This window comes from Macrobrachium nipponense, chromosome 31, assembly GCF_015104395.2.
Source record: "Macrobrachium nipponense isolate FS-2020 chromosome 31, ASM1510439v2, whole genome shotgun sequence".
NCBI classification, from domain to species: domain Eukaryota; kingdom Metazoa; phylum Arthropoda; class Malacostraca; order Decapoda; family Palaemonidae; genus Macrobrachium; species Macrobrachium nipponense.
Genome location: NC_061093.1, coordinates 44,003,736 through 44,021,408, shown reverse-complemented (window position 1 = coordinate 44,021,408; position 17,673 = coordinate 44,003,736). Strand labels below are relative to the sequence as shown.

The window sequence follows — 17,673 nt, the reverse complement described above, 5'->3', positions numbered from 1 at the left end:
CGATTCTGTAAAACACAAGAATGAATGTCTTGGCATCAGCAGCATCAGATTTTGTTTCTTCTTTCATTCTCATCAACTCTTAACTGGTCTGCATTTTCTATTATTATTGTTCTTTTCATGTCCACTTAGAAGTGTAGAATAATATGCTCCAGAATGACACAGTGATTCATAAATATGAAGCGGGAAAACTAAAATGTGACTGTAGATGTTTGCATCTCTCCAAAGAATTCAGTGTTTCTCCCTTGAGGAAAAGAAGATTCAGAAAACAAGAGATCAGTGATAAACCATTGTGTAGGAATCTGCGTCAGAGCAATCATTTCTCTAATACTTTGTTCAGAGGACATTGCTCCTTCCTGATATCTCTGTTCATGCAACTGAAGGAAGGTAAACAGCAATCTTTCGCAGATGAAATGACAACATAGTTGATGTGTTGCAGGTGAATAATAAAGTTATTAAAATCATTCCTGTTTAAATAAGAGCTAAATTGGGAAGCACATGAGGTACGGCCATACCTTTCTTATTATCATTATCTGTTTTGGTTACCTTTACGTCCAATTTAATCTGTCTTCAGTGTAAGCTCGGCTGTTTCCATGTACACCTAACAGCATCTTTTGTCATTTGAATAAGGTAAATCATGACTGAATTTCATACAGTTCTAAATCATTGGGTCCCTGGACCTTTTTATGGCGTTTTTTACTCTTTATAAATATTTAGCTTCTCTGCCATTTTATAGACGGTTTTATTTTTCATTAGCCCCTCTTTCCTTTTGACATATAAACAACTGCCATTTCGTGAGAAGCCTCCGCTCTCAGTGTGTTCATTGTAATGCTTTCCATAATGTAATAACTAAAGATTTCATTCCTTTTTTCTGTTATATGAAACTTGCCATCTTTTGCCAAAAGTTCCTTTTGTTCAGCCAGTCACAGAATGGCCTTTCATCGTTTAAGCTGCCTCTTTGATTTTGTATCAGGGTCTCACTCAGACTTGTGGTTGTCGCCTTTTATTCATCTTGAACAATGTGTGATGAAAGGCCTTGTATGTGAAGACAGGTCCATAGATTGCAAGCTGCCGCTTTATTTTTTAGATCTTGCATGCTGCACCCGTATCATTGAATAGTAATGATCCATCTTGTTGAAAGTAATATACTACTAATACTTGCATTGTGCTTGGAGTTACGTATGAATAATACAAAGAAAATACTGATTTTCCATTTTTACAATTTGCCATTTTTTTTTCTTTTACTAATTTATAGCTATACTATTTTCTGATTAAGTCATTTAGTAGATGTGTATATTATATATGATATATACATATGTATAATATACAAATGACAACTTGAAAAAATACAAATAAGTCACCAAAATGCTTCCTTGATCAAATTTCTATATTTCCAGACGTTCGTTGTTTTGTGGTTCTGAGTAGAATGTCAATAGTAGTCTTGTTTTTGCTCTCTCTCCCTCTAGACATTTTCACAACATGCAGAAATAGTTATTATTTCCTCCTAGTAGGTTATACACAGCAGAAATAAGATTAGTATACAGTCTCTCGTGCAAATGCAATCATTTTTGGTGTATCAACACAACACAGCATTTTTTTCACCTGTGTACCAGCTGTTAAATTACATTGTTTTAAATTTAACATAACCTATGTATTAGTTTTCATATATATATATATATAATATATATATATATATATATATTAGACATATATATATTTATACATATATATATATATATATATATATATGTATATATATACAATATAATTTATATATATATATTATATATAATATATATAATACATAATATATTATATATATTATATATATTACACATAACAGATTACATATATTACAATAAAAATTTGTGCGCAGGTGTGGATTTAGCTTGTTTGCATAAGAGATCATTTATTATATATCATATTATTATATAAGTATATATACTAAATATATTATATATATTATATATATACACATATACATATTACATATTACATATATTACATATAAATTTGTGCGCATGTGTGTGGATTTAGCTTGTTTGCATAAGAGATCATTTGCTATATATTCACACCCTTTTATCTTCCTTATATTTAATATATAGACAGCCATAATGTCATATTCACAAAAAAAAAGATATTAAAGATAAATATTGAGTCCCGAGAATCTCTGGCCATTTATGTTTCTCACATCTCAAGTATGTCTGGTAAACAGTCATTTGAGAAGGAAGCAAAACCTTATTTCAGAATCCTCATTACTTGTACCTGTTCTGAGTAAAATCTTGATTGTACTTCTTGAACACTTATGAACTTTCCTTGGCCCACCTCATTTTTTACCAGCAACCAGGATAGTTTTAACTGGTTTTGTGAAATAGAAAAGTTAGATTATATTCCTGTACTTCCCCATAAATTTGATAAGTCTTCATTATTCATGATTTTTAGCATCGAGAAGTTTAAGTTTTATAAATGCTGAAGATTCTCAGTAAGAAAGTTTGGAACTTTTAGAGAGACGCCTCATCAGAAACCTTTTCTAATGAAGTGTCTTTTCGCAAAACAGACGACAACCCTCATCGGCCTACTGAAGACAGCCAGGCTCTTACGTTTGGTAAGAGTAGCCAGAAAAATCGACAGATATTCTGAATATGGCGCAGCCGTCCTGTTACTCCTTATGGCCACATTCGCTCTCATTGCACATTGGCTCGCCTGCATCTGGTAAGGAGTCCAAACCACCATTCCTCTTTTGGAGACCATATGTACTTTTGTGATGTTACATACTTATTCTATTATTGTCATGTTGCTGTAATGGGTGGTTCTTGTGATTTTCAGCTACACAGGTCTGAATTTTTCTTATATTTTTCCTGTCTCAATATTTTTCTCAAATAACACCATATCATGATGTATTATAAACAAGTATAGACCATGTGATATATATATATATATATATATATATATATATATATATATATATATATATATATATATATATATATATATATGTATGTATGTCTGTATGTATTTATGTAAGAAAGAGAGAATGGAGAATGGGTGTCTAACACATTAACAGGACAGATCATTTCCAATGATATTTATTTTTAATTTGAATTATCCTTTCCCCTTTAAGTCAATACTAAGCCTTTCCTTTTGCAGTAAAATTATCTGAAAGTATGCTTGGAAATAAACCTTTGAATTACAGTAAACTGTAATCCTGCCCTGTAATTACAGGTACGCGATTGGTAATGCAGAGCGGCCTGGCCTTCCTCACAAGATTGGTTGGTTAGATCATTTAGCCAACGCAACTCATCAATATTATTATAGTAACAATACGGGAGGACCGTCACTGAGGGTAAGCCTTATTTTTCTTTTATAGAATCTGTATCCATATATAATTGTATGGTGCTCTTCCCCACTTTTGGAAAAGAACGATACAAAGTCCCGTTTTGACTCTGCTATGATTACTGCCATTGGGTTATTTGTTGTGACTAAAAAATGATCGGATTAATATGCATAATTTTATTATGAATCACTGAGTACACTTTTTACAAGAAACTATCCTTTAAGATTTATTGAGTAAAATCAGTTCTTTACATAGTCCTCAGTTAGAAAGTATAATATAATTTTTTAAATTTTACCTATATTTTGACAAATTTATGTTTACCATACTGCATCCCTATAATCATTAAAGAAATTTTCTTCCTGGACATTAAATAAAAATAATTTGTTTTGGTCCCTGAATAATAATGAATATCACAGAACTTTGAGCACAGTTCAATAATTTGATTGAGGTAACAGTAAAGTAAATTGAAAGAGTATCTTAAGATGTACTTATGTAATTTATCTATGTGGTTTATTGAAAACAATTCTGCCATATGACTAAAGGTTCAATATTTTGATTATGATTATGAGTGTTTTCACCCTGATAGACCAGCATTTCATATTTAGTATTGACAGAACACATGTATTTCTCAATTAACAGACTTTTTTATTTATTTTTATTTTTGCTACGAGCCTCGTTTTCTTTAACATCATTTACCCCTCTCAGTCTCGATACATCACAGCGCTCTACTTCACATTTTCATCCCTAACATCTGTGGGTTTTGGTAATGTTTCTCCAACAACGGAGATTGAAAAAGTCTTCACAATATTCGTCATGAGTCTAGGATGTGAGTTTCCACTCAAATAAAGAAGACAAGCAAAGAAAATAGTAGTCTGTGGCTGGTTGACGTATCAGGTAGAAAGGAGAGGCAATACACGAATAGTTCTGCAAAAAATCCTTCTAGTACTCAATGGGATTCGTAAACTTCATGTAATTACATACTAACTTCAGTCTGCTTCTAGTGTCATGATTTATGGACATGGATGATAAAAGTGCTAAAATGTTATTTATTTCATAAACTGACAAGGCAGGTAATGTGGCTCGGATAATGGGCTTTATTTAGAATATATTTTTGAGTTAAATCCTCCGTTAATCTACTTGTCAAGCTCCTAAAATCTAGAAGGAAAAGAGTGTGAAGTGTGGGTTTTGATGTCTGAGAGAAACATTGCATTTCCTAAATGTGAACAAATGAATCCCATCCTGTGCTAGACGAGGGTTTAATGAGTAAGGCCACAGGAAGGGCTTTGCACCTATGTTGTGTGTGTCTGTGATGAGGCGACGAGAGATCATTTTAAATCATTAGGTGAAATAATAGTCATTTTAAAATGTTTCTGTGGGCTGTGAATAGATAGCTCTTCTCTTGGTGAAGATTTAGAAATAAGAAATAAATATCTTTTTAAACAGATCCAATTGGACAGACTTCCAACATACAATTTACACGTTACACAGACAAATAGACATGTATGTATGAGCGAGAGTTCAGTAAGCAGGATGTGATTATGCATGGACACAAAACCAGAGGTATTTAATAAGGGAATGGAGTCTGAACTCCTTGTTATGCATATGTTCGTGAAATACTGGATTCTGCTTAATATGAGATGTATCTGAAATATAGGCAGGCTAATATATGGCAAGTAAAATACTGTAATATACTTACAGATTTTCCTATATAATCTTGGTCTATCCAGTCATGTAATTACAATAGTAACATGATTGTATTATAACTAATGTACAATTGACTGGTTTTGAAAAAATGCTTTTTTATCATTAATTATTCCTATTATCAATGTAAAGTGTAATATTCTGAGTGTTTGGGGAAAGGAAGTGTAGTTGGTCACTGGTGAGTCCATATTGAAATACAGTTTTATAATTTTTATCTTTTCCAGCCAAGTTGTACAAAGAATTTAATGTTAAATTTCATTTCCCTAAATTACTGTATGAAGCTCCCCAAGATTTCTGGCGATAATATTGTACAGTTGGTGGATCGCCTTAGTATTTACGTGCATTTTCCGTTTCATTGTTTAGATTATATAAACCAATACGTGTGAAAATATTTATTTCATTTTTTATGGAAGGGCACAGAAAATCTTTTATACATAGAGCTGTATAGATTCTGAGATATACAATATCTGAGACAGGATAACTGTGTAGTATGTATGTTACATATTACCTTTGTTTAGTGCTGTTGGAGTTATACTATTTTAAATCCTCCAGCCACATTTCAAGACATACAAATGATCACAATAATCAAGAAATGGAAATTATCACAATCATAAAGTTTTTCTTGAGAAACGTCACTTTATCATGTTGGAAAAAAAATAAACACACACACACACACACACACACACACACACACACCAGGGAAAGAAAGTAATTTGGTTGAGGAAAGATATTTAGGTGAAGTGGTGGTTTTCATGTGATTTCTCGATCAACTCTCAAGTTTCACTGTTTAGATTCGTGAATGTGTTCGATGTTCCACAAATTAGCGTTTGTACTCTACTGTAGGATAAATCATTCACGTAGTTTTTGTAATGGTGACTTGTCATATTGTGGCGTGTTTTGGCGTTCAAAATATTTGCAGCCTATTTATTCATTGGATTAACTTTCACTGCGTAATCACATTCTCTTCTCTCTCTGTAGATTGTTTTCATTCAAATGCACTCATTAATAGATGGAATATTCAGTTTTCACTTACAAATTAATTACACTCGGAAACTTACTCTTACTTTTTTACTTCATATGCTAATTTTATAAAGTATTAATGCTTGCTGGATGGTTAATATTTAATGGCTAAAATAGAGGAGTTTAAATCTTCGTTGGTGACGTATTATGTTTTTTACAAGCTAGCAAAAGGGTTCTATTTTTCAGAATAGCAGAGACATGAGGGCAAAGGCTTGAGAACTGCCACATGAAATTGAAATCTTTAGAGTGTTTCATATGCTAATTACATTTGTACTTGCATTGTTAGATATTTCACCTCAGTGAGTCCATCTGGTCAAAAAGAATTTTTGTTTCATTAGTTGTTATGAAACTGTAGGGACTAACTTTTTCCAGGATATTGAATTTACCTCAAGATAACTAAATTAACCTCAAAGAAATGTTTGACAATAGCAATACCAATACAGAAATGTGTGGTGAAAGTAAGCCACAAAAGATGATTGTTATTGAGGGTCAGAGAGCCTTTTTTTCCTAAAACCTGAAGCTGGATGCTTCTTCAAATCTTGTCACACAAGTTGAAGATGAACAAGCCCTACAACTCACTCGTGACTGACACTTAAGAGTATTCCTCCACCATCCCCCACACAGGCGAAATACGTGACAGCACTCTACTTCACATTTAGTAGTCTCACTTCTGTTGGTTTCGGTAATGTGGCGCCGAACACAGATGCTGAAAAGATATTCACCATTTTGGTCATGCTCATTGGCTGTGAGTACTGACAAGCTCTTATGATAGCATGATTTTAGAGTTGCATGTTGTCTTTCTTGTGGGTCTACAGAAGCAGAAGGCCTTTTGATTTTTGGTACTAGTGCTAATGTTTACTTCATAACATATTTCTTTTCCATCTCATTTAGTTTTTTTTATAATTTAAATATGTGAGCTTTATGGTGAAGCTTTTTTAAGATAACATGCTGACCATGATAATGAATTACCGTTCATGACCGGTGTCTTACCGCATTTTTCTTACTTAGGAGCTCTTGCCTACGACCTCTTTATTTCACCATCAAGACTTCTGGTGTACTGCTGTTGCTTATGTTATTATCCAGTCCCAGTCTTAAAGATTAGTCGTGGAGTGCCATTATATATATATATATATATATATAGATATAATATATATATATATATATATATATATATGATATATATATATATATATTATATATATAATATATATATATATATATATATAATATATATAGATATATATATAATATATATATATATATATATATATATATATATATATATATATATAGTATCTATATATATATATATATATATATATATATATATATATATATATAATATATATATATATATATATATATATATATATATGCATGTATGTATGTATATATGTATGTATATATATGTGTGTATATATGTATATATATATATATATATATATATATATATATATATTATATATGTGTGTGTGTGTATATATATATATATATATATATATATAATATATATATATATATTTATATGTATGTATGTATATATAGTGTGTATATATGTATATATATATATATATATATATATATATGTATATATATATATATATATATATATATATATATATATATGTGTGTGTGTGTGTGTGTATAATGTGTGCGTGTGAGTGTGTGTGTGTGTGTATGTGTGTGTGTGTATAAAATAAAGGGAGGTGCATGGCTTGGATTATTTGCCCTTACCCATATTCATTATAACAATAAGCAAGAGGAGATATGAAATTATTACTGTTATAGTATCATTTCATTTTGGTTCTGCTCGGTTGTCTGAATTCACTGAAGCTTAAACCTCATTTTGGAGAAGATAGGTTTTGTTGCTGCAGCTAGTAAATTTCGGTGGGTTTTTATTTTATATTAGCATTGATAAATTGTGTTATTTTTTTTGTTTAATATTGTTTTAATTTTTTAAAGGTAGTTCAATAGAAATTTTCATAGATAGCCTTTTGGATGACCAAATATATTGTAGACGAGAAACCGTTAGTGAATGTAAATAATTTCGCATGTGGTGTTAGCATCCAGATTTTAATTTGATAAGACTTGCAATCGTAATCAACCAAAAGTAGCAATATTACATTGCTAGAGTTCAGATCATCAGATTTATTGAGAGCTACAGCTTTCAGAGGCTTCTGGGTGCTTCTGTTCTTCCTGAGGCAGAAGGGTGTCTTCATTTCCAGTCAATAAAAACGACGACACTACTCGTGATTAGTGTTTTCATAACATGATCTAAAACTATCTGCATGAAAACTTTGTACATTTACAAAAAATATTTCAGAGCATGCTAAAAGAACACACTTGAAATCCTTATTTGTGTTTCATTTCCTTTTGTTTTGTTTTGTACAATTAACCAACACATGCACCTCCTTCATTTTCTATTGCTGCTGCTGTTACTGCTGACATGGCTCTGGTGTTACTCTTGACCCCTCCTTCAGGAGAAATACATCACTGCTATGTACTTCACCTTCAGTACAATCACAAGTGTGGGCTTTGGTAATGTGTCCCCAAACACAGATTGTGAAAAGGTCTTCACTATTATTGTCATGCTCCTTGGCTGTGAGTGTCATCCTTAAAAAGTTTCCTTCCTCCACGCTATCAGTTTGACATTTTATTTACTACTTCGTTTATTTATCTTTTCTACATCGACTAAACGTCCCCCCCCAATCCAATCATATTAAACCTCGTGGGTCATCTTACTCTTATTTAAGATTCTTTCGATAAGAAACACGAGTCTTAGAAGAGTTGAGAGATTCAATACTGCTGGCATTAGGAGATTTGCAATCTGAAGAGTGATTGGATATAAAATAACTTGACCTTGTCTTGTTCTTATTTCCATATCACTTTGTGATGAAATTCGTCTCCCTCATCTTCTATGTAATGTTATGATACAAAAATATTTTTGCTGATTCAAGCCAGAAATATTGCTCATTTATTAGTCCTGCTATCATTGAACTTTACATGTATGATAGCAGTGAGGACATTTCAGCCTTTAGGCATCTGACTCTACAACCTACCTTTTATTAGCGTAAGATGACTTATCGTTTTAGTAGTTAACACGGATCTTTGCAGTAAGCGAAAACCTTCAATGTTTGTACAATCACTTCAGAAGCAGCAAGCCAGCCTATTTATTGTATACTTGCAGATTTACCATCATTTTCTATATTTATTTTGACTGGTAATACCCAGTAGTTTATTTACTTATTGTAGTGACGTAGTTTTTGCATGCTAAATGCTGCTAGCTTGTCATTTTTGTAGTTTAATTGCACGTAGGGTCTTGTAAGCGTCGTACTATGCATGACTTTTTTTCTTACTGTTCTTCACAGTCACTTTTTTAGACATTGATGTTTATTCTGTTGTACAGTTGATTTTTCCCGTAGAAAATTTTATGTCCTAATTAAACTGTTTTTACGTAATACAATTTTTACAGCATATTGTATGCTAACATTCTATTAGTCGTCATCAGTGGAAACTATTGTGATGTTATTTGGAATATAAAAATAATCTACAGCTAGTAAATCATGAAAAAAATTTGCCTTTCTCTTATTTATGATTTATAAATATTCTACAAAATATGTAATTCAGGACTTATTGTATTTATTGTACCTATGTATGTTTTTGCTGACGAAGGTTTTTTTATGATAATTTTGAGTAACTATAGTTGACTAACGTTCATTTTTATCTCTCTTTATCCTTATCCTCTCCACGGACCATTCCTATTGCTGAACCAAATTCCTTTCCATTACCTTAACTTACCTCATTTACCTTTCCAACTGCCCAACAGCTCTCATGTATGCCAGTATCTTCGGTAATGTATCGGCAATTATTCAAAGGTTATATGCTGGTACTGCGAGATACCACACACAGTTAATGAGAGTGAAAGAATTTATTCGATTCCACCAAATTCCAAATCCATTGAGACAGCGCCTTGAAGAATATTTTCAGGTAGGTCATACTTATCTTTATCATCAGATTACTTTATTATGTCGACAGAAATGACTTGTTTCTTGGCTTTCTGGAGCCTAGATTCACGGGCTTTGGGATACTTGGCCTCACCTGAGTGAAATCGCCCTAGTGTAAAATATGAAAAGAGCAAACCATGCTGTAAGATGAAATGCAGTGAATATATTTCAGGATTGTATTTTAGATTATCACATTTCCGCTCAGTTCTTTTAAGTCAGTCATTAAAATGTAAAAACAAAGAAGAATTTGAGGTACAAATGTGTGGAAATACCATTAAAGTGTTTCATGTTTGCCTTCTTGTGAATGATGCTGTTATGCAAATTCAGCATTTACCTACTTTAAAGTTATGAGTTTTACATACTGTTATTGAAAAGCAGTTGTGAGACTAATAAGAATGCACTTGTTATGAAAACATGAAGCAATAAAAGACACAATTATTTTTCTTATGGATAAGTATTTCATCATTTTTTAAACATATTTCATACTCCTCACCCATGTTATCATTGTATCTCAGAAGCTTCTTTTTCCTCGCAGCAATATCAGTGACAATCTAGCATTGTCTTTGCTATTACGTGTAGATATTTTTATTATCAGTAATTGTTGAATTTGAAGAGTGATACCTTTGAGTACTATCAAAGTTTGTAATTTGTGTGCGTGTTGTTGTATTCCATACATCTTTTGCCTCGCTCATCACAACAATGCCCAACAAGCAGGTGACGCTGTGTATCATTCCAAAATCCCTTGAACTTATGCTCAGAAAGAACTTCAAAACTCATTCTTTTATGAATTCCTCTTCTAGTTATATAACAGCAATATTTCTAAGAGATAAACTTTAGTTCAAACCCAGTAGTACATTTGCATACATGAAAATGGTAAATGGAAAGGACATAATGATACCCAAAATGATTAGAAAAATTCCAAAGATACCCTATTTGTAGGCGCTTTACTGTTGTTAGTTCATGTTATAGCAACTAAAGGCATACCTCCAGTTTTCCATCCCACGTCAGATAGTACATATCTACTCCGGTAATTATCGATTGAATTGCTTGTAAATCCAGTATCTAATTGAGATCCTGATATACTTCTCCCTCATGTATCAGTTATCTTACCAATTTCTTTTTGTTCATTAATATATTAACACTTTCACATTACATATCAGACCATATTTATGTTTGATGGTCTGTTTGTACAAATGTATATATATATATATATATATATTATATATATATATATATATATATATATATATATATATATATATATATATATATATATATATATATATATATATTATATATATATATATATATATATATATATATAATATATATGTGATATATATATATATATATATATATATATATATATATATATATATATACACAAACATAAACAAACACATAAGCTAAAGCAATTGGCCTCAATTCGCTATATATCTATCATGAGTATTTCATATGTCCCAAAGTGGATTTGAATTCATGAAGTTTCCTCTTACATAGGTAGGATCACACTTGAATGATAAAAGAGCTCATTGAAAAAATGTCTGAATTTTTATCATCTGTGGCATGATAGCATCAGTGGATAGGCAACAACCTTGACACCTATCACTCTAAAGTTAAGAAAAGCATCATTTAATTCATTTTTATCACAGTAGTTACCAGGTCTTGAATACTTTAGTGAAATATATTTCTATGAAATATAAGGATCTTGGATATTAAAAAGATTTATCTAGAAGGTAGGATATGCATTTTACACAGATTATTGGGGACACTGCTTACATTAAAGGCTAGTGAGGGAAATCTATCAAGAAGTTGACTTTTTCTAGTGTTCTTAATTTTGGTTTTCAAAGTTCTTTAAATTTTGTACTATTTTTTATCACTATTGTAGTTTTTTGTTTTTTGGTCTCTTAAAATACTGTATTAAGATTTTTTTTATATTACATTTAGACCAGTTAGTAATCATTTCAGTAACTGGGACTGCAATTTTTTCTGTCCCAGAGTCAAAGCTGTGATAAGAGATATTGCACTGTAGTGTTTGTAAAGTTACTGCTCGTGATAAAACACTTTTTCCGTTGCCATTTTAATGCTGAATTCTTGCACAAAAATGCACTCACAAAAAAGAATGGTTACAGTGAGTTGAAAATCCTTGAAAAAGACAATCTGTGCATTATGAGGTTTAACAATTTGATTCTGGATGGTATCACTTTTTCATAAGTGACCCAGAGGGTTAAGTCCATTATTTTGTTTCCAACTAGTGTGGAGTAATACTTGTTGTATGAGCTCTCAACTTTAAGCAACTTCAGTATTTATGAGTCTACACTTACAGCAACTGGCATGTTGCTCATTGATAGATAACTCCAAGTTTTTCGTACATGGCACTGTAAGCACCTTGCCATTTTAGTACTAGAAGCATACTGTGCTTACTTGTCAGAGAGCTTCCTGTAAGAAAAGCAAATGTTAACTTATTTCCTGTCATAATAATCTTAGTGGGCTGAAGGGGGTTTTGAGACTTGCATCAATAGTACCTTAGAACTCATTCTCAGTATTCTGCTTTGTATGCTTGGCCGGAAATCTGTGCACAATAATATGTATTCATTGAAGTAAGAATTTGGAGATTCCTACAAGCAGAATTGGTTTCTAAAGTTTGAAATATAATTAGTGGGAGATTCCTACAAGCAGAATTGGGTTCTAAAGTTTGAAAGATAACTAGTAAAAGATAAATAACTTGTCAAACTTTGTTCTGTAGAAGTCATATAAAGATATTGATATACCCTCAACATTGATAATACCTGAATAGAGAAATTTACAATTCTATAAAATGTTGATGATTTCAGTGATTTCATGGCAAATCATAAGGACAAGAACAGTATAAAAAAAGCACAATAATGAATGCAGTATGTCAAAGGAATGTGCCTGTTACTAGGTAAATATTAATGTGTCCCCTAAATATAAACTCAACCGAACAATAGCTTTTAATTGTCTACTTATAAAAAATTGATAAATGCACCAGTAAACGCAACAGTATGTTATGAGTAATAGTGATTCAGTGCAGATATAAAATTATATACAAAATTATCTTGCTTTTCATTGAAGTACACTCATCGTAAAGATGATGAAAATGATCAAAGGTGATGCTTGCTAACACTAAGGAACTTAGGCATTTTTCAAAGACGAAGGATTGATGTTTGTACGGAGACTGGTATCACACAGATACGTACTGCGGATTTCAAGCTGGTGACGATTAAAAGATTCTCACACATTCAATTTCTATTACAATGGCTATACACACATATCATAGGTAGCACTTATGTAGTACTCACTGTGGAAGAATTTTCATTATATTAGAAGTTGTATCATGGCCAAAATAGCAAAACGGGCAACTATGATGAATTATAATTTTGAAAAAAGACTTCTTTGACAAGTGGCAAACATTGTTTGGAAAACTTGTTGCATGTTGTAAAATACAGCATTTGATGGCCATTCAGGGTTTCTCAAGTTGATTTGCTAAATACAACAACTATCTACCCTCTATCACATCTCTTCTACATATATTTTTGAAAACTGGCGTGTAAATCAACTATGATAACGACATGTAAATCAACTTTAATTATAATAGTTTGTTTTGTCATAGCAGTAGCTAAAGTACACAGTAAATCTCACATGTAATGTGACAGAATTCATTTTTAATGAACTAATTGCTTTTATTCTTACCCTTGCACATCTTAGTTGTCACAAGGTTAAAAATACTTAATTCCTCTATAAAATGTGTTTCTTTAACTTAAGTACTTGCTGTGTACTGTATCTTACCATTTATCACTATAGTAGTAATTCAGTACAGACTTGGCAATTGTTATTCATGAGAGATATATTACAGTCTAGGTTGTATTGTGGCAGTAGCAAAAGTATAATGCAGCAAGAATGAGTCCTGACAAAAAGATACTCGTTTTCTTTACGAATGAATTTTATCAAACTTCATATGGTTGAGAGTTTATTTAATAACCAATTAATAACATGATTTATTAGAAACAGAACACAAATTGTAATTACTTTATTGAAAGATTTCTTGAATTCTTTAATCTGTGTAAAATGGAAAGTAAAGTAGTTCATAAAGGCATCTCAGAACTACAAATTTTATGATAATTTAGTCTTCAGGAAGAATGATGTAAAAGGACCTTGAGTCATAAGTAATTAAGCATTAAAAGAAGTTTTGGAAAATGTGAGAGACAAATGTCAATTTAGTATTTATAGATATTACCTAAAAGAAATATTAATTACCAGCATGAAAAAAGGGTGATTATGATATTTCAAAGTAATCAACATTAGGTTGTTTTTAGGATCTCTGTTTTTAGAGTATGTAAAAGAGATATAATAACAGATGTCACAAAAAAAAGACATTTTGCTTTGGGATCATTATCTTTAACAAAGAGAATAATTGCCTCCTGAGCCACATTACAATTTTGTGGAAGTACGTACTCTCATATCCAGAGACAGGAAATTTGCGTGAATTGCTGGACAGATTACCATCAGGCTCATTTTCAAGAACTGATCGATGTAGTATAAGTTCGTATATCCAAGTCAACTAATACAAATAAAAACAGTAAAAACCCAAAAAATCAAACACAGTAACAATTAACAGAATGAAAAGCTTTCATTCAGTGTCATTGTTTTTTGCAGCTATTGTGCTTACAGTGCTTTGCCATGACTAGAACTCATGTTGCTAATGGGCTAAGTGGTGTGCTTATCTTTATAGGCTAGATTTTGGCTAGACTGAAGATTTGAAGGATGGTTGAGAGCAACATCAGCAAACTCACTTTAACCATGCAGCTTACAGAACATGTTTATAAAGCTCTGCTCTGGCCTAAGCTAACTCATTGACAAATGAGCTCACAAGACAGTAACCTAAGCTGACTTATTGACAAATGAGCTCTCAAGACAGGAGCTGACGCAAATATGCAAAGTTAACAGGTTCATGGACCAGGATCACTAGGTTTCAGGGAAACTTACAGTTTTATCTCTTGAAATGTTAGTTTGCTTTGCCTCAAAGGTTAATCATAGTTACCACTCAAATAGAAGTGGGTACAAGCTGGGTACAGCAGAGCTTAAATTAATCTAAGGAGAAACCCAGTAAGATCTGATAACTTGATTGTACTAGCAGAGAAAGTGAAAAAAATATAAACAAAAGCAAAATCTGTACGTACACTTAATGTATGTACCAAGTTTCTCTTTCATAGATTCCATACTTCATGAGCAGGAGCGGTCCTCTTTGCCATCATCCTGTGTTTAAGTGGTCTGCTGGGAATATAAATTGATGTGAAGTAAAATGTTGCTATAACTAAGATATACATAACCAAGAGTGTCAGATAAATAACTGACCAGCCTTAGACAGTTCCTGAAACTTATTCCTTTTCTACCTTTTCTCCCCTTGCTCTTCCAGCATCCAGAATAAAGCAGTTTATAGTCACTGAATTTTTTGCTAGCAAGAATACTTTGTCTTTTTACAGTATTCATCTGATTGCTGTATTCCACGTTATGACAATACTTTCTTTCAAAACAACGACTTTGTGTGAAGAGGATAATTTGTCAAAGGTGTTGTGTACAATGTATTCATATGTTTTATGTTATTTTACATTGCTCTGGCCTCAGGACCTAAAATAAGAAGTCTTTTGGAGGATTAGTAAAATAAATCTTGAATCGGTTCTGTATGCAGGATATTTGTTTAAAATTTTCCATTCACAGCTTGAAAATACACAATATGATCCCTTTGACAATCAGTCAGGCAATCAATTTCTGTGGCACCACACTCCAGTTGTGTGCTCATCTTTTACATGATCTAATTCACCAGTAGGTGATACAGCATGGTGCCCATTAGGCATGTATCACAATGGGCCGCTTATGTGTTGGTTCTGTGAATGGAGTGCCATAAATTGTCAACAATTCTGCATTCCTGCATAGATTTTTATTCATTATTGCTTTTTCTAATCATCCTTCATTTAGTGGTATGTGAATAAAGTTCAGTTTCAGTCACTTCACAATAGCAAGTATTCCCAGAAATAAGAAAATTCAAAACATTGCAAAGAGGAAAATATGACTGGAAACTTAAGTATGTTCACATGACATCACTTCTACCAGTCTTGGTGTTCAGATTTCCCAGCAACGAACAAAGGAGAAAATACTAATGAGCCTGGAGTACCTTATCCTTTGCCTGCTCCTAGTTCCCATCAGCTTGCTCTGCAGGCACTGAAAAATAGCAGGGACGAATGTCAAGTCCATTAATATTGCCCATATGTGTGTATGTTGCATAGGTGCATATACTATATAGCATCATATCTGAGTAGATTGTTTAGTTCTCTTCAGTCCATGGAAATCAATAGCATCTTTGTCCTTACCTATTACTGTATCATTATGCATAATTAAAGAAGATAATCTTAAAGATAATTGCTTGATTTAATGAGTCTTTATTCAGTTTCACTTTTATTTTTCTAATTAAAGAATTGGATGCATTCTTTAGTCATTTTTTAATGTTTGTTATTGTTATTTGTTCATTATACTACATCTCTTTAGCAAGATGTACTTCTGAATAGATCTTGGACTACCATGATATAAAAATAAATGTGACTATGCTGTTTCTTTTGGTGAAACTGATTCTGAATATTTGATGCTTTTCATGAGTGAACATCCGTGAAATTTTCTGTATTGAATATTAATTTCCCTTTTCATGATACATTTTTCTGTATTTTCCTATTTTCAACTGGTAAAGGTCTCCTAGTCATATTATTTTTCAAATATTGTGGGCAAGAATGTTTTAAGATAACATAAAAATTTACTTGTTGGAATTAATAAAAAAAAATGTCAGTGACAAGTCTTCATATGTCCTTTTCCAAAAAAATTATTGCCATTCAGATTACACTTTCATACAAACAAACATCTAATATACCTATGTGAAAAAAATGTGCATATTTACTTACATCTACACACATGTACACATACACATATTTATGTATACAAAATTATATTTTTCTTTTAATGTATGTATAAATACAGCTACACATTAGTTCATGTAAAATACAAAATGAATATATTTTGGATGGCACTGCTTTCCTAAGTTCTGACCAAAATATTTGTAAAACCATTTATTTTCTGTGATTCTGATCTTCTTTCTTACTAAAACAAGCACGCTTCTGTGTTTCAAAAATTGCTGTTTCCATTGATTACTAAGTGCTGAGTGATTCAAGCATTTTGATGCCTTAAGCAACTAATGAATATATTCTGCATTTAAGTAAAATTCTAAACCAACAGGTAAGATGATCTATAGGTTACACAGGTCCCGGACTGCCCCATATGCAACTTAGAGCAAGTTTTCTGATTGTCAGCATTTACACTCAGATGTCAGCCATGTAGATTTTAGTGTCCAAGATTTAATTTTTAATCTCTCCTCTTCTTAGTATATTCATGGATGAGACATGTGGCAGATCCCTTTGCAGAAGGACCTGCCAAGAAGCGAAGAGATTTCATAGTTCATCCCAAGCCTCTTCATTATGCAAGTCCTCTCTTGACAGACACTCTTTGCACCATCCATTCATTCAGCCACCATCAGATTTATTTAGGAACAAGGAAGCA

General features: G+C 31.9%; 1 protein-coding gene across 3 annotated transcripts in view; it reads left to right on the top strand.

Annotated features, from left to right (window-relative positions):
• The window catches only part of LOC135206936 (potassium voltage-gated channel subfamily H member 2-like), a 1,544,997-nt gene that overhangs the window by 1,387,968 nt on the left and 139,356 nt on the right, over positions 1-17,673 (top strand). For all 3 annotated transcript variants that reach the window (XM_064238441.1, XM_064238442.1, XM_064238443.1), the window contains 4 exons: positions 2,555-2,709; positions 3,220-3,340; positions 6,677-6,797; positions 9,879-10,039. In XM_064238441.1, coding sequence (XP_064094511.1) covers positions 2,555-2,709; positions 3,220-3,340; positions 6,677-6,797; positions 9,879-10,039 — 558 coding nt within the window. The remainder of the gene's footprint in view (positions 1-2,554; positions 2,710-3,219; positions 3,341-6,676; positions 6,798-9,878; positions 10,040-17,673) is intronic.